Below are 25,964 nucleotides of genomic sequence, written 5' to 3'. Positions count from 1 at the left end.
TACATGCACATCGAGCGGTAGTAGTGCATCAAGTGCTGGGGGTGGAGCTGTAGAAAAAGGGATATGGAAGAAGCTCTGGAGATTGAAATGCCCGGGGAAAATCAAACTTTTCCTGTGGAGGATGTGCTACAACACTTTAGCTGTGAGAAGTGTTCTAAGGAGGCGTGGTATGGAACTAGTCAACTAGACACTCGGTGTGTGGCATGCAACAGGCTAGATGAGGATGGAGGGCATCTGTTTTGCAAATGCAAGTACGTGAAATATCTGTGGAAGGAACTGAACCTGGAGCATGTGAGAATACAGCTGGTAGAGTGTAGTTCGCCCAAGAACATGCTGCAGGTGATCTGGGAGCTGGATAAGGAGTGCATTCTCGGAGTGACGTTGCTATGGCATTGATGGCTAGAAAGAAACCGGATAAGGGAAGGAGAGAAAAGACGAGAGGCTGCTGGGTTAGCGTTCCTAATCCGCTACCAAGCAGAGGAGTTCTTGAAGTTCGGCGCATGTGAGAATCGCAAACCATCGAGTGCTATGAAAAGATGGATCAAACCAGCAATGGATATGCCGAAAATAAACTTCGACGAGGCTTATGATCCGGCGACGAGAAAGGTGGATGGGGTTTTGTCATCCGGGATTCAGAGGGAACTGTGATACACGCAGGAGCTGGAGCTGTGCCAATTGCTATGGATGCCGTATAAAAAAAAATGATTGTGTCCAAACTTGGCTCCAACTCACTTCAAAGTTTTCATTAATAATAAGTTTAAACATCAAAATATTAATAAGCCTGGCAATGAAATAGAGATGAGTCGAAGACGCATAATTAATGTCTGACATTAAAATGTCATACATACTATATCTTTAGCAAATTCATTTTCCTCTGCATTTCATGTGGTACCATTGACGAATGCATTTGATTGATACATAAGTAAAAACTAAACTGAGCACATGTAACAAATTCAACATTGTCGCAGCACAAACATTCTAGACAAGTCTGATTTTCTCTGAGGGATGTCCTCTGCGTAGGCACAACAGCCCACCTCTCAATTGCAGAGGCCTCATGCATCCATGGCTGTCTCGCCGGGCCCCCAAGAAGATGGCACCCTTACCACATTAATAACATTGCGATGGTCTGCTTTCCAAACAAATTCAGTGGCAACTCTATAGCCATCCACGTCGTGTAGCTCCTCAAATTGAAAGCCATCAAGTGCAAGATTGTTACTTATTTCTAGCTTTGGGGTGATTTCCATCTTCTCGAGCACGATAGAATTGCGAAGGATGTAAAGTGCTAGCTCCACCTGATCTTTGTAGCCAAAAAAACCACTGATACGAACAGATTTGAGATGGGCATGCTTGTGTGGAAGACCAATCCTTATCTCACCGTCCTCTTTGCAATACGGTCGATGCCGTTCCATCCACATCTAATGGAAAATACCACTCATGCATTAAAAAATGGAGTTAGTACACGCCCAAAGGTAGTTTTTGCATACTCAAAGTCAAAGGCATTCATCAGGACAATGCATTTCATAAATTAATTATAAGAAATAGTTTTACGGCAAATGCCCATGTTCCAAATGGGGGGCCTAAATAATTCAACTTCGGTTAATTATTTAAGTTCTTCCCTTTGCGCATACTATAATAATAATGACTTAAATTCAATGTGACCTAAAGTTTACATATGCTATGCAAGAAAGCCAGAATCATATATTCAATTTAACATAAAATCAAATAAACTACAGCATCTCACTATCCACTTCTAGCAGTACCATGCAATAGGCAACATAAAGGAATCACAATCCTCGTAATTTGCTTTGTTCTTGGTATTTTTTCCACCATCAAAATAGTCATGCAGAATCTGTATTTGAAAGCCACAATGAAACAAACTTACAGACAACTCCAATTTTTCCAAGAAAGGAGCAATCTTCAGGAGATAAGCATAATCAAGGACATCAGTCTTTCTGATTCCATTGTCACATGTAATTAACTCCAACCTCAGATTCTGAAGATAATTAAATTTGAAAGGCCTTTCAGGTACAATAGTTCTCTGCAATAGAAATGAAAAACAAAATCGTGAACTTGACCTTAGCGATATATGCACAGAATAGGACCATAGGAGGGACATATCCACGAACCTCAGGCTCGTAACAGAGTAAGGTCAGAGTCACGAGACTTGGCAAAGTACTGGGAAAACCAGTAGCGATGTAGGAAAGAGCAGATTGGAAAGGCAAGAACACAACACTAACATTTTTCAGCCTTGATGTTGAAGCAAATATCAATGGAACCACAACGCCAGTGTACTTGAGTGTTGTTGGACTACAGTTCAGCTCAATCTCTTGCAGTTCTGGGCAGATCTGGACTACCAAATGCTTAAACCGGTTCAAAGGATGAAGCATTCGTATGCTAGTGACCATTCTACAAAACGTAATCTCAAAAAACTCCAGAAGATTGCATTTGGATAGCATACACTGAACATCTTCATCTGTGATACTCACATCCACTAAGGAAAGACTCTTGAGGTTCAGAAATCCTTTGAAATCAGAAGGCAGATTGTCGGTACCCTGTAGCAGGGATACCCACTTCTACTGCAGCAAGGTAGGACTCGCGTAGTCATCCGTAACTACGCCATAAGGGACGGAGCAGCCGGGCCCCACAGGTCAGGCTCTTTCCTCACCGGGCCAACGGCCCCGGACCCACTCCCCGCTCTGGGACGGGTCCGGTGACGCCAGGTGTCCCTGAGGAGGGGAAGCTTCGAGCCAACAGCCGAGGGCGCGGACCCCCCCATAGGGGTCCGGGACCTCCTGCGTCCATCCGGACCTCCCACGCGCGTAGAACCAACATACCGCCGGGGGGGGGGGTCCGGAACCGCCACGTGTTCCGCAGGCGCATGCGCGGGTCTTCCGCTGGAAGACTCGCCCACTCACCGCATTTAATGCGGGTGGTTGAGGCATGCTCCGCCGCCGCGGCACGCGGGGCAGCCTTTGTCAGGTCCCACTGTAGATCGCGTATTACCGAGGTACACAGTGGAGCCGCCTGCGCCGCATCCGCGCAGAGCCCGTCTGCCGCATTAATTGGATACAACGGCACGGAACTTTTCCATCATACCGCCTACGCCGCAACAGGCTCTCAAGCCCACTCAGACACACAGACTCACGCTGGACTCAGCACCAGAGGCCCCCTCAGACTCTCTCGAGACTAAGGCAATACAACACACAGTGGACGTAGGGTATTACACTCCGGCGGCCCGAAGCACTCTAAACCAGCTGTGTTCATCGTGTTCTTCCAGTGAGATCGAACTAGTCCTAGCTAACCCCCGATTACTCACCCTCTGGGCTTAGGCGGGTGCATTCCGCCACCCGGCTGTGGTTTGCCACACCACGACACAGATGCAGAGATAGACTCATAAGCTCTAGACACTGCAAGTGCGAACAATTACTGGGGCTGAAAAGTTGTGAAGTCAAATTATATGGGGGTTCTCTGACTATCCGCTTTTTTCCATACGCCAACTCTCCGAAAAATGCAATCTTAGGCCAATCTGATAAACTAAGAACAAACTCCTTTGGTTTCGACGCGATTGCGAAGTTAACCCATCCATCAATATGATCAGCATGCTTACTGTCCAACGTAAACCTAATTTACATACGCTCAACCCCCGTTCCACTATGCTAACGCAGGACTGTATCAACCTTTGTAACAAATTCATGAGCCCTAAGCCATCGATAATAACTAGTTGAGGGCTTGAAATAAGTGGTCCTCATTGTAACTTTATCAAATGTTAGGTTGGTGTGGCTGCACCAAACATACTTCAATTTTCTTGACAATACATTTGTCCTTATAGCGTCATTTATTGGCAACAGGGACAATATCGCTGATAAAACATCCTATGGTAAGAAAAAAATAACATTATAACTGAAGTGTTCAACACTTCCAACTAAATAAATAATATTGCAGTATATGATTAATCATATTAATTCGAGAAAACATGCTGCCACATAATTAATTTCAATATGACCTCAGCTTGAATACCATTGGGAGATCGGAAAGTGAGACTTTTTATATGTTTCTTCTTCCAGCAACTGTCTCATGCAAGCAAAGCTCTGAATTCCTCATCATGCACCGGTTACGGTTTCTAGTAATAATGAAGAGCTGTCCTGCCAAGAATATCAAAGACCACAAAGTAATTTCACGATGAAATTGATAATCTTAAGGTCACAACTCAGTGGTCAGATGAGTATTCGAATTGCAAGGGCATCCCATCCCACAGGGTGCAGGCGTGTAGCAAGCTGCGATTTTTTTTTTGTCCCTGCACTACTACTTTTGTTAGAAAATAATTCTAGAATTGTTCCAAGCTCTGAAGCACGAAACAAATTGGCCTTAGGATTAAGAGGGAAGCTTGTCGTATAGGGTTGTGTTGTGTTGTGTTGTGTTGTGTTGTGTGTTGGCGCTCCTTAAGTACCCATTTTATCCCTTGTTTATCCTTGATAATGGCATGAATTTAATATCAAAATCACTAACCGTTCTAACCCCGGCCTAATTATTGGTCATTTTCACATTTGCACATATATTTTAGAGGAACTTTGTTTTTGCAGGTTTTTAGCCTATTTTGGAGCATGAAATGACGAGGTCCGTGATCGAGCACTAACACGGAGAAAGACAAAGGCCAAAGCACAAAGGAAGGACCAATGCCCATGTTGATTCGAAGCTCATTCATGCACATCCATCCTCCAAGAGAGCCCAAAGGACCAAGCCCATGAAGATGAGATCAAGATACTTCGGGATTAAGCAAAGCAAATGAAGATTTAAGGAAGGATTCCCTATTCTATCCTTTCCTCGAAGATATTTCCAGGATAACGACATCCAAAGGGGTGCAATCGTGAAGGACATAAACTCTAGAAGATGCGAGTAGTCTACACGCGAAAGATGAGACCGAGGCGGGCCCGAAAGAGGGTAGGCCGGCCGGCCTAGGCCCATGAGCCAGTCGGCCTAGCCCGTTTCCAAGGCGGTTCGGCCTCCCCTTTGACCGGTGGCTTCCTCGGCTCATAAATAGTTCGCACCTTATTCAACTCGGGGCATCCATCCACCCAGAACTCGACGAAAACCTAGGGCCAAGACCGGAGGGAGACGACGGCCGCCGCAAGTCTTCGAAGTTGTCTAGGAGATGGCTTAGGCCGCCCCTAGCCGCCATGGCCTCCCTGCGTGGTTGTGCCATGGTGGAGTTCATGAGCTAGTTGGATTCATCGATGGTGTGCACACGGCGGTGATGATCCAAACACATCTATTATGTGAGTAATGATAATCATGTCTTCCGAATCTATTAGCGATCATGTCTCTTCTTTTTTATTTCGTTCTTGCCTTGGGTGCGCTTATTCCTAGATCTATTCTCGAGATAGATTGCATGGGGTGTTCTTGTAGCTATGGTGGCTAGGAGTTCATACCGAATCTACCCAAGGGGGTTCGACATGTCTAGCGTGCTTCGGGGTGCTTTTGTCCAAAGGGAGCGTCGTGACAGGGTGTGGCCTGAGTAGGGGGGTTCCCGAGGGGTTGGATTGGAGGTTTTGATTTAAAGATGCTATTGATTGAGATGCATGATTTATTTGCTCGTTAGCTTGAACTACAACTAGATGACGATAGGCCTAGTCATGTCTTTGGTTTTGCTATGGTTACGCCTATGTTCATGGATGAGATCAACCTTTACACAACACTCATATCTATTAAAGATTTACTCTATATGTGCAATTCATGCTTCATGTTAGGATAGATCCGTTAGATTAGATGAAAAACCTTAGGTAGTTCTTTGTCGATCCACGGATTGATAAACCTTGGGGGATTACTCTAAGGGAAAAGTTACCATGATCCGTGCGCTTGCGGTACATAAATTGGAGCGCTAAGGAGTGTCAACATTGTGCTTGCTCGATCAGATGCGGATACAGGTAGTTTTTCGACCAAAGGTATTACGCTCAGCTTTATTGAAAGCGTAACAAGCGTTCAAACATTTGGCTGCACAACTGGGGTTACCAGCAGGAATTAGAGTACAGAAACTAAAACAGAGCCCTAGGCTCGAAAGAACTCAACACCAAAGCTAGAGAATGAGAGTTAACTCTACTTCAGACATCTCAGAAAAGTAGGACACCAACTACTAAGACAAGTTAAACACACGCATCCAGCAGGATCTGCAGCAGATCATCCAAAGGAGCTCGGTCCCTCTGTCTCAGAAGAGTTTTCCAGTTTAGCAGATGAGCACAAGTTTTGTGGATTAGCTCTATAGGTTTCTTCATGAGTTTTCCTCGTCTTCTACATCGCCCACAAAGCACCTGCACAAAGAAAAAGGAAGATAGAACCAAAGTTCAACACTCTCAAGTGTAACAGAGAGTCAGCTAACTCTACACAGGAAGTTGGGGCACGAGACAGGCCACAAATCTCTTTGATCAACGTCCACACAAAGGTCGCCACAGGGCACAGGAACAGAATGTGATCGACAGTTTCCCGCTCTCCACACAATTTACACTCCTCCGGGCCCAACCACTTTTTCTTTTTGAGTTGGACTGTAGCTTGTATCCTATCATTGAAGGCCATCCAGGGAAAGAACTTGATTTTCAAGGGGATACGGCATTTCCAAATTTTCATCATCACCAGATCTTTCACTCCACCAAAGGTCATTGCCTTGTAGAGCGATCTAGTTGTGTATTTGCCTCGCTGCTCTAAGATCCACTGCGTCACATCTCTCCCATCTGAAAGATTAATCTGATTCACTAACTCTACCAACCATGTTCAATCAGACATTTCTGCATCAGTCAAGGATCATCGGAATTCATTTTGCACACTTCCATTGATACAAACATCGCTTACCGAAATGTGAGGATGTCTGCAGTAAGAGAAAAATTGATGAAACTTTACACTCAGTGGGCAGTCTCCAATCCAGAGGTCTAACCAAAATCAGGTTTGTGTCATGCTGTGAACATGCATTTTCCTCCCCATTGACACCATTGTCTAACTGATAGGATCCCTTTCCAGAATTGTGACCCAACACTGCGAGTCAACTGAAAAATACTTTTGTCCCCCAAATACTTCCTACACAGCAACTGGATACAGATGCTATTATCTCTCTTCTCTAATCTCTCAATCCACTTAACTAGCAAGCAAATGTTCATAACTCTGATGTCTAGGAAGCCAACACCTCCAAATTCTTTTGGTCTGATCAGTGCTTCCCACTTTACCATATGATATTTTCTTTTCTTGTTTGTACCTTGCCAGAAGAAATTATTTCTAATAGAGTCTAAAGCTTGGTAGTTCCCCTCATAGAGCAGGTAAACACCCATTGTATACATTGGTATACCAGATAGGCATGAGTTCAGCAAGACTGCCTTCCCACCAGAAGACAAAGTATCACCTTTCCAAGAACCTAGACGTCTTCTTGCTTTGTCAACCACAAAGTTTAGCTGAGCCTTGGTTATCTTAATGTCACTAACTGGCATTCCAAGGTAAGTCATAGGTCATGCCCCCACTTTGCAACCAAAAAACTATGCAATCTTGATATGTTCAGTATCTGCAATTCCTAAAACAAAGACCTCACTCTTCTCATAATTAATCTTCATTCCTGACATTGACTCATAGCAATAGAGAATAAACTTCAGATTTCTTAAGGTAGGTTGGTTGTTTCTAACAAAGATCACTGTATCATCTGCATATTGTAAGTGAGTAATACCATTCTCCACTGGATGTGGGACCACCCTTTCCAAGTCCCCTTTCCTACAGGCCAGGTTGAGCATTGCTGAGAAAGCATCCCCTACTAGATTAAAGAGCAAAGGAGATAGGGGTCACCCTGTCTCAAGCCTTTGTAGCTTCTAAAAATGACCCCTCTTTCTCCATTCACATCAATTGCAACTCTGCCCCCTTTGACTTCTTTCATCATCCAACTCACCCATTTTTGTGAGAAACCTTTTTTAGTCAGGACCTCTTCCAGAAAATGCCAGCTAACTCTATCATAAGCTTTCTCAAAGTCCAATTTCAGAATAATCCCTTCTTATTTTGTCCTTTTTAGCTCATGAATCACCTCCTGGAGGATCACCACCCCATCCAAGATAGATCTCCCTGGAATAAAAGTAGTTTGATTTTTTCTAATGACTCTCTATGCAACTTCAGTCACCCTCAGGGTCAGCACTATAGCTATAATCTTGTAAACCAAGTTCAGAAGGCAGATTGGTCGAAACTGTTTGATGTTATTGGGTAATTTCAGTTTTGGAATCAAGATAATCACCCCCATAAATCAATCTCCAAAGATCCAGTGAACCATTGTGAAGATCACACAACATCTCATGGATAAGAAGTCTCAACTGCGGCAAAAAATGTTTAAAGAATTCAATAGAAAGGCCATCAGGGCCTGGAGCAGTGCCATTTTTAATCTGTTTCAAAGCTGCATCAACCTCTTCTAAGGCGAACTCTCGAGTTAGTCTCTCATTTTCTGCTATAGAAACTTTTTCTTCGTGGCTCCAAATTTTGTCTCTTAAATGTATATCAGCCGTTTCCTCCTGACCAAACAATTTTTTGTAGAAGGTTGTAATGTAAGATTTAAGCTCTTCAAGATCTGAAATAATTCTCTCACCATCTTCAAGTGAAGTAATTGTGGATTTTCTTTTTCTACCATTTGCACATTTGTGAAAGAAAGAAGTATTAGAATCTCCTTGTAGAATCCATTTCTCACCTCCACGTTTCTGCCAATATAGCTCTTCTGCAGTATAAATTTCTTGGAGCTCACACTCCAGCTGATATCTCCTTCTCCACTCATCTTCAAGCAAATGTGTCCTCTCTGACTTATCATCAAGACTCTTAATCTCCAAGAGTAACTCCTGTTTATGTTTTTTCCTGGCACTCTCAAAATTTGCTCCCCATCCCTTCATCACTCTTCTCAATTTTGTAGAAAGCACATGCCAATGATCTAAGCAGTTCTGTTTGAATCTCTCTGGCCACTTGGCCACCACCCAAGGAATAAACTCTTCTTGTAGTAGCCAGGCAGGTTCAAAACAAAAATAATAAGGATGTCTTACTTCAGGAGGGCCAGTGTCCACCAGCAATGGGTTATGGTCTGAGCCAATTCTCAGAAGTGTTTGAACTCTCACCAATGGAAACAAATCTTCCCAAGAATTACTTACAAAAACTCTATCCAGAACACTTTGGACAGGGTTCACCTGCTTATTTGTCCAAGTGTGTCTGCTGCCACCTCTTCTAAGTTCCCGAAGTTCTGCCTCCTCTATCAAATCATTGAAAGCGTCCATAAAACGATGATCCACATTACCTAAGGACTTATCTTCCAGTTTCCGAATTAGATTAAAGTCCCCCCAACTAACAGAGGTGACTGAGTTCTCTTAATTTTATCCAATAGCTCTTGAAGGAAGAAAGCTTTTCTATCATCTTGGACTGGTCCATAAACATTTATTAGAACCCAAGCAATACCATCTTCCACATTCCATATGTGTAAACTTTGAAAGAACTCACCATGTTCTTCCTCAACAACCTCTACTATGTCCTTGGAAGCACCAACCAACAAACCTCTAGAGTGCCCCCTGGGAAGGATCCAGGACCAGAAGAAAGGGTAACCTCTAGCAAAACTGTCCAGCTCTCTAGGTCTAAAGGAATCTTTAATTGTCTCTTGAAAACAAACAAAATGGGGATTCTGCTGTTGACATAACTCTACAAGCTGTCTTCTTCTACCAGTACCCCCCAAGCCTCTTATATTCCAAAAGAGGATTTTCATGAGTTCAGCTTTGGTGTCCCCCTCTGCCCTCTATTTTGGGAAGGGGGGTTTCTCAGATCTAGATCTCAACACATCTACCTCTACTTGCTACTGAATAGAATTCTCTACACCAAGGTCACTCTGTTGTTTCCTCTTTTCAGCTGCTTTTTGAAGAGCTTCTTGGGCTAATTCTTTAGCTTTGATCAAAGAGATATTCTGAGCAACTACCTTGTCATGCCCCAAACTCACCCCAAAATTATTTGCTAGCTCTTCTAAGATAGAGTCATCAGTATTCTGTAGCACCAAGAAAGAGTTAGAAGACATACATGTATCCAAGTTTTTCTTCTTCTGTTTAGATGTAGCTCCATCAAGACAAGATAAACCATCTCTCCTCACTCTCTTGCTGTATCTCTGAGCTTTGGCTGGGGCAAACAGACCAGGAGGATCACTTTGCTCATTAGATTGCATATGGACAGGGCCAAATGTCTCTGTTGGACCAAGTGGAAAAGTGACTAACTCCATCCTAGCAGTTTCCTCAGAGGTAGTTTCTGACAATTGATTTGTAAGTTCTTCAGGGGATTCCAAGTCCACAGTACATGATTCATTTGTGACCTCATCTGTCTTGGGAGACTGGGCCACATCAAGCTGGTTGACTTGGAAAGTTTCATTTGTCAGGTTGATCTCTAGCTCTATTACTTCCTCAGCATTACCCTTGTCAACCTCTACTGTGTATTTGGAAAGTTCAGCACCAGGAGTCATGATTCTTCTTGTCCCAGAGTTTCCACCCATCTTGCTTTCTATCTCTACTGTATTTTCAGCTTCCCCTTTGTCATCCTCTGCAACTTGATTAGAATGTGCAGAACCAGACATCATAGGTCTTTTGGTTCCTGGATTCCCACACTGAGTTCCTTTGTTGTTGGAGCTAGTGCCATCTCCATGCTGTGGGGGGGGGGGGGGCAGGGTTAAGCCAGTTAGAGTCAAGCTAACCATAGTTGTCTTGGGATTCAGGGTCTTCTTCATCAATGATCTCATCATCATCCTATCTCTTGTCATGGCCCCCAGATGGAGGTTTGGTAGGGTCTTTATCAGCTACAAACCAGGAAATCTTGTGTCCTTGTTTGTTAATGTACACCTCAGAGGTGCCATTTATCTATTTTGGATCCTTGCAGGCAACTTTAATCCAAACTTCCTTCCATTTGAGAGACTCCACATGTACTTCTTCAAGGTCACCTACCAGATAACCAAGCTCCATCACATGGGTTTCTTTTCTACCTATACTTGGGATGCCCAAAGTTCTGACCCAGACAATTTTCGGAGTATCAAATGAGTCAGGGTCCCTATCAGTCTCTTCCACTAAGGCAAGCAAATCATAGCAGGTGAATTTAATTTTCCCCATTCTCTCGAGAAGACTCAGAATTTCTGGTGTTGGTACCACAATCATGAATTCAGTTGAGGACAATCTCCTGATGTTCCAATCTATCTCAGAACACACTAAGTAATTCAATTCAGCAGAAATCCGAAATCTAGTCCCTCTACCCTCATGAACAGTCACAATCGCTCTAATCTTTGACTCTGTCTCTACAACCTCTTCACCTTTCTCCTATGGAATATTCAGGCTATAGAATAATTGACCAGGCATACCATACCCACATAGTCTCAGTCCCTTGTTTGGTTTTGCATTTGGGCATTTGGAAGCTATATGACCAGTTTGCTTACAACCATAGCAGAAAGATGGATTTGAACACTGGGATTTGTGATGACCAACTTGATGGCAATTATAACAAAGCATACCTGATGTTGGGTCCACCATTGGATCTTTGCCAAGACGTCTGTTATCCTCCTTCCAAACTTGATCTCGTATGGGTGGTGTCATCGGAGGAGGAACCCCACGGCGATGGTCCTCATGGTCACGATTGAGCTTATGACGAAGGTCCTCCTCCGTTGTCTGCCGAACCACATGGCTGCCGCCCTCTTCTCCCTGTCTTTTCATCCCAGGAAGGTGCTGATCTCTGCCTCCCATTGCTTGAGGAAGACCCTCTCTCATATCACGGTTTCCCCGCAGATCCCTGCCATCTCTGTAGGTATCAGTACGGTCCTTAGCCATCCGACCATCACGTTGTGAGTCATATCCATCTCTACTTCCCTGGTAGCGTCGCTCCATGCGATCCTCCCGAACCACTTCAGCAAAAGATCGCGAATCAGTAGTAGCTGCTCTAACTCTCCTGAGAAATTTAGCTTTATCACCAAAGCGTCGGACATCACTTGGTCGGGTTGGGAATCGCTCAGCGGCTGGATCCCAAACCCTAGCGGTCCGGATCCAAACCCAGCGAGAGGTGGACGGGGGTGGAAGACGGGAGTCACCTGGGGGAGAGTAGGAGTGGGAGAACAAGTCTTGTACGTTGGACCCAAACTTGGGCCGGCCCAGTTGTGGCCCAAAATTAGGCAAACGTCTCTGCTTGGAGGAAACCGTCTCCTCCCATGTCTTCCCCAACTCCGGCACCACACCCACCATATCCCCCAAGTCCGGCAATCTCAGAGCCTCCAAAATCTGATGACTATCTCGACGAATTTCCGCAGCCCAATCACCACACACGTCTATCTCAAAAGAATCTGAGGGGTCGCAACTCTTCCAATGCAACTGTAAAGGTAGTTCGTTAGGGTTTGGGATGATGCTCCGTCTCGCACAGCAGAAGGAAAGAGAGGGGGGGCGTACCTGGTGGATGCTCATCGCCGGCAAAGGGCTGGCAGAAGATGTGACGAATAGCGCCGCCGCAGTCATCGGCGAAGCCGGCAGGGGAGGAAGACCAAGAGAGGAAAAAGAATCAAAGACAGGGGAAAGAGTTTATTAGAAACAGAGTGAGGAGATGAACCTCAATGTTTTTTTTCTTTGAGGGGAAGCCCGCAATGTTGTGGGATCATCTCTCGCGCTCGCTATCAATGGCTCCTGATTCTGATCGAGTTCCTGACCTGATCAGGTAGGTGATCGAAGAGTACGGGGGACAGCAAGGCGTGCATACACAGTTCCGCTTCCGCTCACATGCCGGCCGGCGTGGGAAAAATCGCCGGCTCCCATGTTTATGGCCGTCCATCATGGAACAGTGGATTTACGACACGTGGAGCGGGAGGGAGGTGGCTGTCGAAAGCTGTTCCAATGGTACACGTGGTGTCAGCTCATAATATTTCATGATAGGAATCTTACGCAGTGCACAAATATTTTACTGCCACTACGTCAGGAGAATTTATATGGACCAAAAGGCCCAAGGCACTGTACAAGACTGGTTTACTTTTACCAGAATTTGTGTGGACCGGAATTTATAGGTGCTAATAGACGCACATTGTAAATCAAAATTAAAATGGTATATATAGTAAAAAATCTTAAAGTTATCCAATAATCTAGATGCACAAAAAATCTCACTGTCTCACATGATACACAACTTGCACATAATTTTTTTCACAGACTATAAACGATATATGCACAACAAATCTAGATGCACATTTTTCTCTGAAAACATAGAACGCCCTTGTAATTGCACACAATAAATTCTTAAAATTATTTATTATTAAAGATGCACATCTATTTGCACATCTAATTGGATGACTTATAAATAATAGTTGAAAATATAAAAAATATGATGGATTAGATACGCATATTTCTATGCAAATTAAAATTATTAAATTATTGAATATATAAGATGAACATATTTTTGTGCTAATTAAAAACCTCACAGTTTCACATGATACACAACTTGCACATATTTTTTTTGCACATACTATAAATGATAGATGCACAATAAATCTAGATGCACATTTTTCTCCAAAAACATAGAATGCCCTTATAATTGCACACAATAAAATCTTAAAATTATTTATTATTCAAGTGCACATCTCTTTGCACATCTAATTGGATGACCTATAAATAATAGTTAAAAATATATAAAAATATGATGGATGAGATACACATATTTCTATGCAAATTAAAATTATTAATTATTGAATATATAAGATGCACATATTTTTGTGCTAATTAAAAATTATTAAATTATTGAACATATGAGATGCACATATTTGTGTGCAAAAGAATCCAACAATTAATGCGCATTTTCTTTATAAATTAAGAAATAGGTTGCACATATATACATTCTGTTCTTAGATATATTAGGATGCATATACATTCTGTTCTTAGATATATTAGGATGCACAAAAAGGACCAGCTGGAGCTGGTGAAAGATCTAGATGCACAATAATAAAAACAATAGATGCTAGCGTTCAGACTATTGTACAATAAATAATATTCAGTACACGTTAAACAATATATGGATTGATAGTGTTCAGACTCATGCAAAATCACAGCCGCAGGAAGAATATATTTCAAACTCATCAAAGAAAAAGCATGGCACTAGCAACGTGCCCCTCCCGCACTGCCCATTGCATCAGAAAATCAAGCACGAACCAGATCGACCACAATGTAATTCACACATCAAGTAATAAAAGAAGTCCAATATCAAAACCAACACAAAGATGATTAGCCACAGATAGGCCTAGCCACAGATATCACAAATCGCCAAATACAAATATTATGGTCTCGCTCATGGCTTGTGCGTCATTATAACTGCTCGGTCTTGTTCTTGCTGCCGCACCTGCAGCTGCCTCGCAGATGTGGAAATCGCTGAAACTTGCCACCGCTGGTGGGCCGCTGTCGTCAAGGATCCATGTTGAGCTCCTTTTATGCTTGAAGCTGTGTAGAAATCGAAATGTAGCAGATGACTTTCCCATAAACTAATGGCAGAGCTAAGATCAGATCTGAATCAGAGCAAGAAGATATGAATCATGCGGCAAGAAGAGGGTGTGTGACAGGGGATTCGCGGACGGGAGAGGTGTGCTCGCTCACCTAGCGTCCTGGGCAGATTTCGCTTCTTCTTCACCGGCGCCGGCACGGCCGCCGCTTCTCGAGCCCCGCCTTCGGCTTCGTCGGATCCGTCTCCCAGATCCCGCGTTCCCGCCCAGCCCAGCGCTCGCGCCGGCTCCGGCCTAGGAAGCGCGCTGCAGGCAGGGGAGCAGTAGACGAAGATCTTTTTTTTCTCTCTCTCTCTATCGCTCTTCTTTCCTGGCCATAGCGTCACCCTTTTTCTCTCTCCGCCGTGGGAAGACTACGGCGGTGGGGAGACTTTTCTCCTTTGGCTATTATTTTTCTATTGGGCGGGAGGGAGTGGATCGGACGGCTGGGGAGATGGGAGCCGCGGAACGTGAGTTCCGCAGTGCATTTACGGCCGGCGATGCCCTTTGAACTTTCGGCCGTGATCGCGCTCGCCTTTGGATCAATGCCGAGCACGGGCACCGGCACGGGCCGGCCAGCGTAGAACAGACTTCTCCTCCGATCGGGATCCTCCAATACTGCTAGACGACGCGGTCGATCAGGTCACGAGCCTACAGAGATGAAATATCTGGCACCCCCGCAACTTCGGCTACCGCTTCCCCGTCCTCCTTGTTGGGATCGCTCGCTCACGGGAAAGCGCATGCGGCCCTGGATTCCTAAAGCCTCCGCCTCCGCCCCGCGCCCATGCATGGATCCACCCACCCCCTCTAGTCTAGAATTCTAGATCCCTCCTCCCTCTCTCCGTCCCTCCCCCACTTATCTCATCACATAGCGCGCCTACCTGCTGCATGCGCCGATCGAGATATAGAGAAATAATCGATCGGTTGGATCCCTGTGCGTGGTTCTTGATCCAGGCCGGGGCCGACCAGGTGACGCCGCCTAGGCAGCCTTGGAGGAGGGCAGCAGCATGTGGAAGGGGAAGAAGAGCGGCCCACTGACGCGGAGGGGGAGGAAGCGGGAGTTCCCCATCCGCGCGGCGGACTACGAGCTGCTCGAGCCCATCGGGGACGGCGCCACCGCCGTCGTGCGCCGGGCGCGGTGCCGGCCGCTCGGCGGCGAGGTCGTAGCCGTCAAGATCATGAACATGGCGCAGCGCACTGAGTCCGACGTGGTACGTATTACGTGCGGCCTTCCATTCCCCCCACTCGACGTCGTCATGATGAACATGCATGCAAATTATTAAACCTTGCTTAGCTCATTTCTTGTCATCATGCTAACGGCAGAGATGGATATAAGAACTTTGAAACACATCATTTGCACAACAAAAATCAGTTCTTGTATACCAAGGTTTTTGGCATATACTAAGTGATAAGTGAACCAATTCATGAGATCGGTTTGCTTAAATTAAGAAATGGATTTGATTCGGAATAAGAACTGTATAAGACTTGCAAACAAAAAAAAAATCAGTAGCTACCCAAGACTTAAGAAGCACATAACTTGCATTATATTGGTTCACTATATGTTCTTTTTTGCGTGCAGAATAACGCCTCCGAGGAAGTGAAGACCATGATTATGATTGACCATCCAAATCTTCTTAGCGCATACTGCTCATTCACAGAGGGCGAAGCCTTGTGGATCGTAATGCCCTATATGGCCGGAGGTTCGTGCTACCACTTGATGAAGTCTTCGTACCCGAAAGGGTTTGAGGATGAGAACTTCATAGCATTTGTGCTGCGTGAAACGCTCAAGGGTTTAGAATACCTTCACCAAAATGGCCACATACATCGTGATGTAAAGGTATATATGCAACTTTTTCATGCTGTATATGAACCAATTATATGTTATTAGTATAGAAATGTACCTATGAACTCTATATAATTAATCTATATGCTGCGTGAAGTTCGATAATAAGAAGGTATTTGATTCATGCTTGGGTACAGGCTGGAAACATACTACTTGATCAAGAAAAAGGAGTGAAACTATCAGATTTTGGAGTTACCGCGAGCCTTTACGATTCAATAATTAATAGACACGGCAAAAGGAAGACACTTGTTGGGACGCCTTGCTGGTAGTTACCACAAAATATTGCATTCCTAATCCAAATCAATTAATCAATCAGTTATTTGTAATGTAATGTACTAATTGAGATTTGCATACATATTAACATTTTTCTTCACTTTTTTTTTCAAGGATGGCCCCTGAAGTTATGGAGCAAAAGGATTATGATTTCAAGTATATATATATTATTTAATTACCATGTTACTTTAATCATATATTGATCTACTCCCTCTGTTCCAAATTATAGGTCGTTTTGACAAATCTAGATGCATAGTTTTTTGCTACATATCTATAGCGTATATCTAGATGTATAACAAAATCTATGTATCTAGATTTATCAAAACGACTTATAATTTTTATTGGAGAGGTACCATATTTGTATGTCGATTTTCTTAGACTCAAAGTAATTACAGGGCAGATATTTGGTCTTTTGGCATAACTGCACTTGAACTTGCTATGGGTCATGCACCATTTTCTAGCCAACCTCCAGCAAAGGTATGTATTACATTTATTTACTGTACATGTCATGATAGTGTGACTAATAAAGTTTATAAAATGCTATATAGGTCTTTCTGATGACGTTGCAACATGCTCCTCCATCACTTCATAACACAAAAGAGAAGAAGTTTACAGACGTAGGGTTTTAAAATATTTTATTAGCAATTAATTATTGTGGCAATATTGATTTATTTCTCTACTTGTTTTGTAGTCTTTTAAGAGCATGATTGCAACTTGTCTAATAAAAGACCCAACAAAGAGGCCATCGGCCAAAAAGCTATTAAAGCACCCATTTTTCAGAAAAGCAAAGTCAGAGCATAATACCGTGAAATGCATGATAAATAAACTGCCATCATTGGCTGAGCGGATGCAAACTATAAAGGTACAAAGAAACAATTCTTTTGGAAAAATATCATCATATATTGTATTGTGAATAATATTTATGTGGTCTGTTTCAAGCAGGAGAATGAAGCAAAGTTGCAGGCAGATAAAAAACCTTGCAAAGAGATGGAATCACAGGTTTTGATTGCTGAAATATATATTCAAAATATGTTTTGCACTACAATATTTTAGTTTCCTTATATGTTCAAATCACATATCATTCAACTATGCTTACTTAATTAAGGCTCTAGTCTATATGTGGACATATAATTCAACTATGAGATTGTATTGATTTTTTATTTAAAATTCTCAAACAGGAAGAGTATAGAAGGGGCGTGAGTGAGTGGAATTTTGATATTGCAGACTTAAAAGCACAAGCAGCATTGGTATACACCTAATTATTAAATAATGTTTTTTGAATAAAATTTGTGTTTGTTAACCTTCATGTGATTAATCTTTTGTTAATTATAGTACCCTGATGAGAATGAAGCTGAGGATTTTTTACGCTTTCTATTTGAACTTGATATTGTTGACGAAAGTACCCAGCTACAAGACCTTAGAGCACAGAATTGCCCAATGAACGATGAGAGAATGGTACATCAATTTTATATATTTATTAATATCATTTATGTATTATCAGTAGTATAATGTGAAGCTGCAATAACAGAACGTTGGTGACGATGGCTCAGGAAAATCAAATTCAACAAGTCCGATGTCCTTATGTCGAAGGTTACATGGTTTTTTTAGATTCATTTCATTGTTATACTAATTTCTATCATTAATGTGATGATTTGACTCCACAAAAACTCTTATGTCAATATGATTTATTTGTTTAAATAAAGAATTATACTGATACCTTGGCTTGTAGCAAACACTGATTTATTTGCTCAAGCATGCATTGTTTTATATATCTAAACATTACATAAATATATAAATTGGAATTATCTTTTTGCATAATATTATTGCCTCTACCAGTGTGAAACAGCTTGATAAAGGAAGCCCAAATGGTCTCTTGCACAATGAGTCATTTGAAATTCATTCGGTGTCACCTACTAAGCAACTGACAAGAGCAGGCATGTTTCAAATTCTTCACTCTCAAACTAAAAAAAATCATGTATATAGTTTAATAAGACCAACTCGAACCTGATATAACATGCAATATATGTTTTTTGTTACTGATTTTTAATCTATATAATTCATTGCATTGTTCTAGATATATGAAATTGAATTTAGCTGACACATACATCAAGACAAATAAGGATGTTTTGTTTTGTGTAGTTTCTACCTGCAAGGATGTTGATGAATATTTAGAGAAAACTGCTTTTCAAAAGGGTCGTTTTAAAGTGATACATGATTATAGCAAGGTATGTTTCCATCAATGTTATTTCTACTTGTATTTTAGTTATAGAATAACATAAATATTTTTTTTGTAAACTTTATATTGATAATTTCTTAGGTTTAGCTAATATATAACCTTATCAAAACTTAACTTTGTTGGTTGTATTTTTATTAGTTTATATCTTCGCTGCAAAATTGCAGACTTATAGAAAGCATTTATTTTTTCTTGGAATCAATCAAAGCATATTTGTGATCCAACTTTTTTTTTTGCATCCATGGGAACACCATAAACTTGCCCATAAAATTATATCACTTTTGTGAGACCACTTAGTTAAATGTTGAATGACATAACACAATCTTTTTGGAGCTAGCTACTCTAGAGGTTTGTGATGTTTGTGGGATTGTTTTTCATTACTATATATATTCACTTAATCAAGTATGATCCTATCTTTCCACATATTATATATGCATATGTCAAACTTTCATTTCACATTAAAATGTTGGTTCATAATATTGTTGGATGCAGCTTGAAGGGGCAACACAAAGAGAAAAGGAGTTGTTAGAACGTATCAATAGTTTAGAAAAAATGTAAGTATCTATTTTTAATAAATTTATTTATATGATTGGTAAATTTGTTGTAGAAATAATTTTGCTAATGTAATTAAATGCTTATCATTATAGGCTTCTTGCCACCCAGGATGAAGTTGAGAGACTTAAAGCAAAAGGTAAATATACTGCAATTGCTACAAGTACTATAATTTTATAAAATTTTAGTCAATCAATAGTTTGTGTTATGTTATTTGACAGAGGCAAAAGGAGCAGAGGAGTGCCCGAAACAACAATAGTAGTGAAGTGAAAGTTAACTGTGTTATTGCCTAGGTAATGCTTGTAATGGTAGGAGGCAATTGTAGTGCATATGCATATGTCTTGTTATCCTAAGAGTGCACTAAGTTGGTTTAGTTAATTACATGTTAGAAATTGTTAGTGTATTATGTATAATTTTAAAATGTTGTTTACTTCTTTCCTTACTTAATAGAGAGTCTTATAAGAGAGATTTGTTATACATGACGGCATAGATTTATGACATGTGATGTTTTGGCACTTGAACCTGATCATGATGGGATGAATTATGAAGAAGCAATGATGTATGGTGATATAGGTAGTTGATATGTAAAGATAGCTTAGCTAGTTGTATAGATGAAAATTACCTCAGTGGTGTGGTATGGATGTAATTGTTTTCCTTGATGGAGTTGTTATGGTTGTATTTTTTATTATAAGCAGTACATGTTTCTTTACTTATGTAAAAAAGCATAACTTGATGGTGATGGGTATACGTATACGTAAGGATGTTTTTTCCCAGTAATCTGTGTGTATATATGTATGTGCTAAATAATGCATATAGTGCCTTCTAGTTTATGCCTGTATATATGGTTTCCTTTGGTTTACATGCATTTCAATTATTAGAACATACATCATCATATTCATCGCAAAGGTCTCCCATGCTCATGTTTGTTTTTGAAACTTCTTTTACCCATTTCTATTATATCAATATGCAACAATCCTATCTATCCACACACAACTTCATCAAACTAAATTTAAGCGGAGAAATATCACCAGTGTCTTGTGGAAATATTTAACATACCATGTTTTCTATGTACATCCTCTAATCCATCCATCTAGGAAATGTCTAGTCCTTGGCGGTGGCAGCCAAAATGCATATCGATTTAAAAATCTCAGATAAGTCATGTGGTGTCCCTAAAATAATGCACCATGGTTGAATCACCCTTGCATGCTAACATAGTGCAACAAAATGCAAGATTTCATTCAGATAGAAGCAATAGAAGGTTATCGTGCTCTTTTTGAATGGAAAGCTAATATATGTACATGAATATTTCAAAAGGGCTAAAAGCATAAAGAAGACGACGTGATCCGGCAGGCGGCTCATTATGGGCCGTTGGGGAGCCACGTTCGGGCCACCATTTTGGGTGAACTGGGCGAAGCGCCCCCTGCGCTGGGCCCAAAAATAGGAGAGCCCCACGTGATCCGCCCGCCGCGCGAGCTGGGCCACGGGTCGCGGCGGGCGGGCACGCGCCGGTTCCGCGACCACCACCCGCGCCCGGCATCCGCGGAGGCCAGGCCGAGCACCCGCCGCCTGCCCACCGCTCCTCCGCCTGCTCCGCCTCAGCTAATAGCGATGGGTGGTGGGAGCCGAGCCCTTTCCCTCTCCTCCCTCTGCGCCACCACGCTCGCCGCCGCCAGGGCCCCCGCCCCCTTCCTCGCCCCCGCCCACCGCGCGCTGCTGCCCCTCCGCCTCGCCGCCGCCATGTCCTCCTCCTCGTCCTCCCAGGCCCCCGCCGCCCCGGCCGCGTCGGGCGACGCCGCCGCGGCCCCGGCGCCGGCGCCGGCGCCGTCCGCGTCCAACGCCATCGACTTCCTCACGCTCTGCTACCGCCTCAAGGTGAGTCGCTCCGTTCCCGCTTCGCATTTCCGGGGGCTCGTTGGGATGTGATGTGATGGATGTTCGCGCAGACGACCAAGAGGGCAGGGTGGGTGAAGCGCGGGGTGCAGGCGCCTGAGTCGGTGGCGGACCACATGTACCGGATGGGCGTCATGGCGCTCGTCGCGGCCGATCTCCCCGGCGTCGACCGCGACAGGTGAAGTGGCCCGTTTCCTCTCCAGCTCGGCTGTATCAAACATCCTGTGAGTCCATTTTAATTGCCGTTTTCTTTTCCCCCCTTCAATTGCAGGTGTGTCAAGATGGCGATTGTGCACGATATCGCAGAAGGTACTGTCTCAAAAGACATCGTTTAGGTGGTCTGACTGGATTTTAGGGGCTGTGCATGAATCAGGGGTGAGAAGTTGTGAATGTAGGACTCTATTACTATGGGGGATATTGGTAGACGTGAATTGAACTGCTGGAATAGGATGTGCATTCAAGTACTCTGTGATTGATGGGTTGCTTGTATGGCCTTTGAAACGCTGGTATACAATGATATAGTTTTATGGAAAGTGAGATTATGTGTGGATTTTCCTTGGTACACAGATTTCATTTTATTGTAGAAGCACCAGATATGATGATATTCAGCATTAAATCTTTGCCAGTGAAAAAAAAATTATCACATGATATGCCTTGCATATGTATGGACTCTTTGTGTCATGCTGAAGTCTGCTAGCCTGTTGCTGGCACTAATTGCATTTTGAGGATTCTGTTTGATCGACTCATTTAAACTTTCTTTTTTTGGTGCCCCAGCAATCGTTGGTGATATCACCCCTTCTGATAATGTACCCAAGGAAGAGAAGAGCCGCATGGAGAAAGAAGCATTGGACCATATGTGTGAATTGCTTGGTGGAGGTCCAAGAGGTGAATACAAAATATTCAAAAGTAAAACATTAACATTTCGTGCTGTAGGTATCACAGCCTGCTACTATTCTATTGCCTTGAGTTTGTCTTTTCTCAGTCTGTAGTTATGTGAAATGAATGCTGTACTAGAGCACATTGCTGACAACTTTCTAGATGACACCATACTTTCCCTAGTGGTACGGATATGTGTGCATAATGCCACAGTCCAAGAAAATGACAGAAGATAATGTGGAATTCCATGAAATTTGTGAATACTATATTGTATTAATTGATGGTAATATTGTTCCAACTCAAATGTTTTTCAATCCTTGAAATGATATTAATTCTGCTGTTATTATTGCTCAAATTGGCATTTTACCATCTAACACTTTTTGCTGGCCATCCGGAAATTAGCACAGGTCTTAGAAATTTATAATCACCATGTACTTTCAGAGAGACTGATCTTAATACAAGATAAGCAATGCTTTCTGTGCTCCTACACATTTAATATAACTATCCCCTTATCCCTTAATCTACATGCTGTTCTTGGTAACAACAAGAAGTTTTGGAACTTTAGAGGGAAACATAGAATGAAATCTAGATGTCTATGGATATTTGTGATGCCATTTTGTCGTAAGTGCTGCTAATATTTTTTCCATCTCAAATGATTTTTCTGTCCTTGAAGCCATATCAATCCTTATGTTATTATTGCTTAAATGGCCATTTTAGTGTCCAGAAATTTTTCCCCAGAGTTCCCATGGCATAGAAATCCAATGGGCTGCTTGTTTTCTTGTTATTCAAAACATAATTTCCACAATTACTGAACAATGTTGGAGAGTGTTAGCATCACTTAATTATTAGGTGCAAAGGGAACTTTTTAGAACACAAAATCACTCTCAGGCTCTGCCTCTTGGAGAAACTGTTATTCATACAAGATATTATAATGCTTTCTGGTGAGACTAGACTGAAGATTTCTGACTTTCTGAGCTCTTTTAAATTTGATGTGCAATAAATATTGAGTTGTTGACTTCATATGCATGCTCTTATTCTTCAGCACAAGAAATTCGTGAACTTTGGATGGAGTATGAGAATAATGCCTCTTTGGAAGCAAAGGTTGTCAAAGATTTTGATAAGGTACAGTTTATCCATCAAGTTACTGACATAATGACAACATCTGTGGGAAGCTATCACATGGTAGTTCTAGCCATCTTTCAACGGAATGGCATGGCTTAAACACACAATTTGGTCCCAGTGTAGACAATCATTAGGACCCTGACATGTTTCTCCAACTTTTCATTTCCCTTTACATGTAGTAACATTTGTTTTTTCTGTTATTTTGTTTCTCAGATTGAGATGATACTTCAAGCACTGGAATATGAAAAGGGTGAGTTCATGCTGGCATTTGATACTTGCATTATCATTTTCCCATGTGCTGTAGCTATGAAGTATAAGCTTGTAATCAAACTAAATGAATTATTGATAAAATTCAGCTCATGTACCAACTTCTTTTCTTTTGCATCATTTGTGCTTAGATCACTATTCAACTTGTTCTACAGCCCTCTGGTTGTGACAAGTCATACACGTAATCCGTGTCCTAACACCTGCTATACTCCTTGTTGATCAAAAGGTAGGATTTAAAATATTATACTTATGCCTATTATCGAAAATTTTCAGAGCAAGGACGGGACCTTGAAGAATTCTTCCAATCAACAGCAGGTGTACAATCAACTCCTATTATTTTCTCGTTTTTTCTCTCCTTTATATATTCTATTCTATTTAGTTTTCATGGCAATCCAGCACGTACAATTGAAAACTTCATCTAAACTGTGCAGGCTGTTTATTTTTTAATTCTTGCACCTTAAATTTGCTTTTTGCTGAGATAATATAATACATTATTCAGAACATATTAGTACCTGAATGATTATTGTAGAACTTGAAACTAGAGAGTACCAATACTATGTTGCATTTTTCAAATCATGAATTGACTCGTGCCTTTTTTTAGGTTTTGTGCTTATGCTTGATCCCGTTCAAATTCACAATGTAGTAATTTTCCTCAATACTGACATTAAAATAGCTGAAACGAAAACCTTACTTATTTGTTTTGCTTATTGATTCCTGTGTAGGGAAGTTTCAGACTGATATTGGAAAAGCATGGGCAGCAGAGATCGCATCCAGAAGGAAACTAAAGTGATCGAATGACATTCTTTTTGGTGTTTGGGGTTTCAAGATAACTTGGTGGCACCACGTTTCTGTTGAACTTAGCTTTTGCTATAGATGATACATTTGAGGCGGCATTGAGACGTAGACATACTCTTGGAATGTGAACTTCACTTCCATCATGCATCTTGGCCCTACCCTGACCCATGAGACACTGGGTTTGTGAGTTGCTATCAGGGCTCCAGATAACCCTACCGGGTAAGGAGTTCATGGTTGTAATTTGCTCCTGTCAAGAGCTTGTTGCTAGATCCAACAGGAAGTTTTCATACTAGCTCTTGGTGATGTAAAATTCTTTACTTCTTGATGAATCATTGTACCACTACTTTTCCTCGTGCAATCCAATTTCGTCGTTTGATTTTTTTTCCTCCTATTTGACTGTTTACCTCTTTCCAGCAAGATGAGCCTTAACTTCTGTTATCCCATTTCGGTTGCTGATGATGTTCGAATTGTGCAATGTGCATTCATGCATGGTAGTACAAGATTGAAACTGTTCAGTACATAGTACACCTTCACGTCCATAATAGAAAATTGTACGGTATCTGTATGTATCACCTACAGGAAGTGTACATATGTGATGCAATGCAAATATGAGATGGACTCGTGTATGATGTAACTAGGAGGTCATGGCAATTGTGCACTCGTTTTTCTTTTCGGGATGAGTTTCCACTTTCTAGGAGAGAATATGAGAAAAGGAACGATAGAACAAGGAAATGTACCGCTGATAAAACTCAGTAACTAAACTCAAAACAGTTTGAAACTCTAGTGGTGATAAATTAAACGTGAAACATACTCATGCATAGGGATGGCAATTCCACCCGTATCTGCTACCCGTGGATGAACCCGCACCCGCAATGTGCGGGTGCGGGTTGAGATTCCACCCGTGGGTGGACCCGCACCCATCCGAAAACAAAGAAACTATAGCCTCGCCTGCTTAGATAAGACCCAACCCAACTATCCTAACTATAAAATAAGCACAGAAACTTATGAATTTATTATTAGTTTGTCCTTATTACTTTAAACTTATGGATTTGTTGTTAGTTTGCCCTTATTACTTATAGAAATATGCTGTTTGACTGTTTAAATTGATGAATTTGTGCATTTTTAGTATAGTTGTTGCCACACCCGCGGTAGCCCGAAACCCGTGGGTGCGGGTGCGGAAATGCACCCGCAGGCAACCCCCCCCCCCCCCCCGAACCCGCGGGGTGCGGGTGCAGAAATGCACCCGCGGGTCTGCCTGCGGGCGGGTTTTTTCCAACTCCGCGGGTTTGCCTACGGGCGGGTTTTCGCCAAACCCGCACCCGCATCCGCGGATGCCATCCCTACTTATGTACTAGAAAGAAATCATTTCAGCAAATAATAGGAGGATCAACCATATATGCAAGAAGAAATAATTCAGAAACATCTAGTACTGCCGTTTCAAGCATAAATGCTCGTAACTCGTTAGCTTGCTCATCTCGCAACTTGCTCGGCTCAGCTGGGCTAGTTCCATTTTATTAACGAACCGTGCAAGTAATTTAGCTCATCAATTCTCGAGCCGCTCGGGAGCTAAATGAGATGATGAGCAACAAGTAGGCCAGCAGCCCACTATAGCCCATGAGTGG

General features: G+C 42.2%; 3 protein-coding genes and 1 long non-coding RNA gene across 5 annotated transcripts; 2 read left to right on the top strand and 2 right to left on the bottom strand.

Moving 5' to 3' along the window:
* Positions 1 to 1,052: 1,052 nt before the first annotated feature.
* On the bottom strand, positions 1,053 to 10,588 carry LOC120654326. The gene is made up of 5 exons (XM_039931824.1): positions 10,115 to 10,588; positions 9,947 to 10,012; positions 2,127 to 2,552; positions 1,883 to 2,038; positions 1,053 to 1,415 (listed from the first exon to the last, which is right to left on the bottom strand). Exons 1-5 carry the CDS (start codon positions 10,586 to 10,588, stop codon positions 1,053 to 1,055), a joined length of 1,485 nt encoding a protein of 494 aa, XP_039787758.1.
* Positions 10,589 to 14,062: 3,474 nt separating this feature from the next.
* Positions 14,063 to 14,883, bottom strand: LOC120654836. The gene is made up of 2 exons (XR_005667192.1): positions 14,607 to 14,883; positions 14,063 to 14,453 (listed from the first exon to the last, which is right to left on the bottom strand). It is a non-coding gene; the product is annotated as an uncharacterized LOC120654836 (long non-coding RNA).
* Positions 14,884 to 15,180: 297 nt separating this feature from the next.
* Positions 15,181 to 20,831, top strand: LOC120654834 (serine/threonine-protein kinase BLUS1-like). Of its 2 annotated transcripts, XM_039932498.1 has the most exons (17): positions 15,181 to 15,702; positions 16,071 to 16,328; positions 16,472 to 16,599; positions 16,722 to 16,763; positions 17,003 to 17,084; positions 17,156 to 17,224; positions 17,299 to 17,469; positions 17,550 to 17,606; positions 17,786 to 17,854; positions 17,940 to 18,062; positions 18,136 to 18,197; positions 18,444 to 18,541; positions 18,747 to 18,832; positions 19,333 to 19,394; positions 19,488 to 19,531; positions 19,614 to 19,685; positions 20,707 to 20,831. In XM_039932498.1, exons 1-16 carry the CDS (start codon positions 15,499 to 15,501, stop codon positions 19,649 to 19,651), a joined length of 1,593 nt encoding a protein of 530 aa, XP_039788432.1. In that variant the 5' UTR covers positions 15,181 to 15,498; the 3' UTR covers positions 19,652 to 19,685; positions 20,707 to 20,831. The 2 variants fall into 2 exon arrangements, with proteins under 2 accessions (XP_039788432.1, XP_039788431.1); XM_039932497.1 differs by lacking the exon at positions 20,707 to 20,831 and having other exon boundaries at positions 15,182 to 15,702; positions 19,614 to 20,145.
* Positions 20,832 to 20,914: 83 nt separating this feature from the next.
* LOC120654835 (5'-deoxynucleotidase HDDC2-like) lies at positions 20,915 to 24,700 on the top strand. The gene is made up of 8 exons (XM_039932499.1): positions 20,915 to 21,264; positions 21,336 to 21,460; positions 21,554 to 21,591; positions 22,057 to 22,167; positions 23,201 to 23,280; positions 23,494 to 23,530; positions 23,821 to 23,862; positions 24,270 to 24,700. Exons 1-8 carry the CDS (start codon positions 21,001 to 21,003, stop codon positions 24,335 to 24,337), a joined length of 765 nt encoding a protein of 254 aa, XP_039788433.1. The 5' UTR covers positions 20,915 to 21,000; the 3' UTR covers positions 24,338 to 24,700.
* The last annotated feature ends 1,264 nt before the right edge of the window (positions 24,701 to 25,964 follow it).

Source organism: Panicum virgatum, chromosome 1N (assembly GCF_016808335.1).
Source record: "Panicum virgatum strain AP13 chromosome 1N, P.virgatum_v5, whole genome shotgun sequence".
Lineage (NCBI taxonomy): Eukaryota > Viridiplantae > Streptophyta > Magnoliopsida > Poales > Poaceae > Panicum > Panicum virgatum.
Note: the sequence above shows the minus strand (reverse complement) of the source record. Positions and strands in the feature narration are given on the sequence as shown.